A 1,796-nucleotide genomic window follows, 5' to 3' on the forward strand; every position below is an offset into this window, starting at 1 on the left:
TACAGGATACCGTACCGCTGCGACAACCAAACATACATTTATGTAGTTGTGTACATATTTGCATGTATATATACGCATATTTGAACATATGGTTATGTAGTTATGGCATGTATGAGGACAGTTATTTTCTTGATACTAATCATGTTATCGCTGTTCAAGGTCACCTTGAGGTCGTTCCGGAAGCGTGGTGGCCCCTGTGTGTGTCCGTTTGCGTCACCACATTGGCGGAGGCCTTCACCAACCAGGCCGACAATCTGGTGCTGCCTCCACTCTTCGTTGTCGCCTTCAAGATGGCGGCTGTGCGTTGGTGGTGACTCGGATTACAAGGGTGGCGTTTGACGTGGGTGCTTAAATTCGTGTGTGGGCGGTGGTGGGCGGGCACAGACGGTTCGTAGCTATGCGCCGCGGGGTGCGATACGCTCAAAATACCGGGCCAGTGAACTGTAAACAACGGATATTGTGCTACGCTGTCTGATTTGATCGTGGATTTGCTATGCGCACTGTATGACTCCGTGGGGTGGAGGTAAGCCATATAAATGGATGTTAACGTGCCCATGTTATCGTGTTTTGTACGAGGTATCTTTTTATGCCACCGAAATAAAACCGGTCGCTATGTGAATGGCTGATTTGGAGAGCAGTCGCCGGCCATCATCGCCTCAGCGTCAACTGGCTGGAAGCTCTTTGGCTTGGGCGGCCCGGCGCAGCCTGGGCTAGCTAGTCACACTGGTGATGGCGGTATGCCCGTGCCAATTGCGGATAACAGATTTGTGGAGTTGCCCACAGCAGCTGCAAGCGCCGCGCTGTAACGTTTTCAAGACATCTGCCTGCCAGCCTTTCCCCGCTTCAATACTGAACTACGGTATGACAAAAGCAAGCGTGAGCATCGGTGTTTACGAGCAATGTACGTGACACTGTCGAGACCAGGCCCAGATCTCGACGACCTAGGGTCAGGGCGCCATGGATTCAATACGGTGAGACTGGGAGAAGAACGGACTACTCTGCTGGGACGTATAATGGTCCATGAGTGCAGCAGATCACAGGTGCCCCAGCACGCTCTATAGATCCCTTGATTTTTGGATTGTTTCAGGATTGCCCCTTGGAAATTTTCATTTGGATTGATCGTTGGAATAAAACAAATGTCCGTTGAACTTTCTGTGTGGCATAGAGCATGATGTACTAAATGTAGGTAAGACAGCAGTAAAAGCCTTATTCATCGTAGAAAGACCATGATAGTATATAGATAAAGAGACCAGATAACCTGCCCATGTTATTCGTGTTTTGTACGAGATATATAGAGATAGATGGGTTCGTATTTCGGTCACATCCCTATCGAAACGAATTCAGTGGTAATTTGAAAATTGCCTGCTGATCCTACTCCAATTTCCAGTTTTTCTTTTACAACAGCAGACCACAGTTTTTACAGGTCATCAACATTCGGAGGATTAAACAAGAAGCAATTGCCAGCCGATACTGTGATAAAGTGCACATCTAACTAGTGATTAGCATAGGCGAAAAATACGTACCCATGCGAACAAATTCAAGTAAACAGGCATCGCAAATCACGCTTCATTCAAAGATGCAAGCAAATTCAAGAAACGGGCATCACTCATCACGCATCACTTACCCATGCAAATGATTTCCATTAAATAGGCATCGCGCATGAGGCATCTCTAAAGGACATCATCATCATCATCAAGGCACCAGGTACAGAACATCTCAACACACGCCCGGATGGCCGGTTGGATGCCCTTCGCTCGGGCGGGGGTCAATTTGACCCCCTGAAATCTCAAGAACTA

General features: G+C 47.8%; 1 protein-coding gene across 1 annotated transcript in view; it reads left to right on the top strand.

The window, feature by feature from the left end:
* Dolk (Dolichol kinase) overlaps positions 1 to 619 on the top strand; it is a 13,781-nt gene extending 13,162 nt beyond the window's left edge. Inside the window, exon 7 of the mRNA XM_037226780.1 lies at positions 160 to 619. Coding sequence (XP_037082675.1) covers positions 160 to 314 — 155 coding nt within the window. The 3' untranslated portion in view covers positions 315 to 619. The remainder of the gene's footprint in view (positions 1 to 159) is intronic.
* The last annotated feature ends 1,177 nt before the right edge of the window (positions 620 to 1,796 follow it).

The sequence above is a fragment of the Pollicipes pollicipes genome, unplaced genomic scaffold (genome assembly GCF_011947565.3).
Source record: "Pollicipes pollicipes isolate AB1234 unplaced genomic scaffold, Ppol_2.1 Scaffold_5724;HRSCAF=6776_pilon_pilon_pilon, whole genome shotgun sequence".
Taxonomy (NCBI): Eukaryota; Metazoa; Arthropoda; class Thecostraca; order Pollicipedomorpha; family Pollicipedidae; genus Pollicipes; species Pollicipes pollicipes.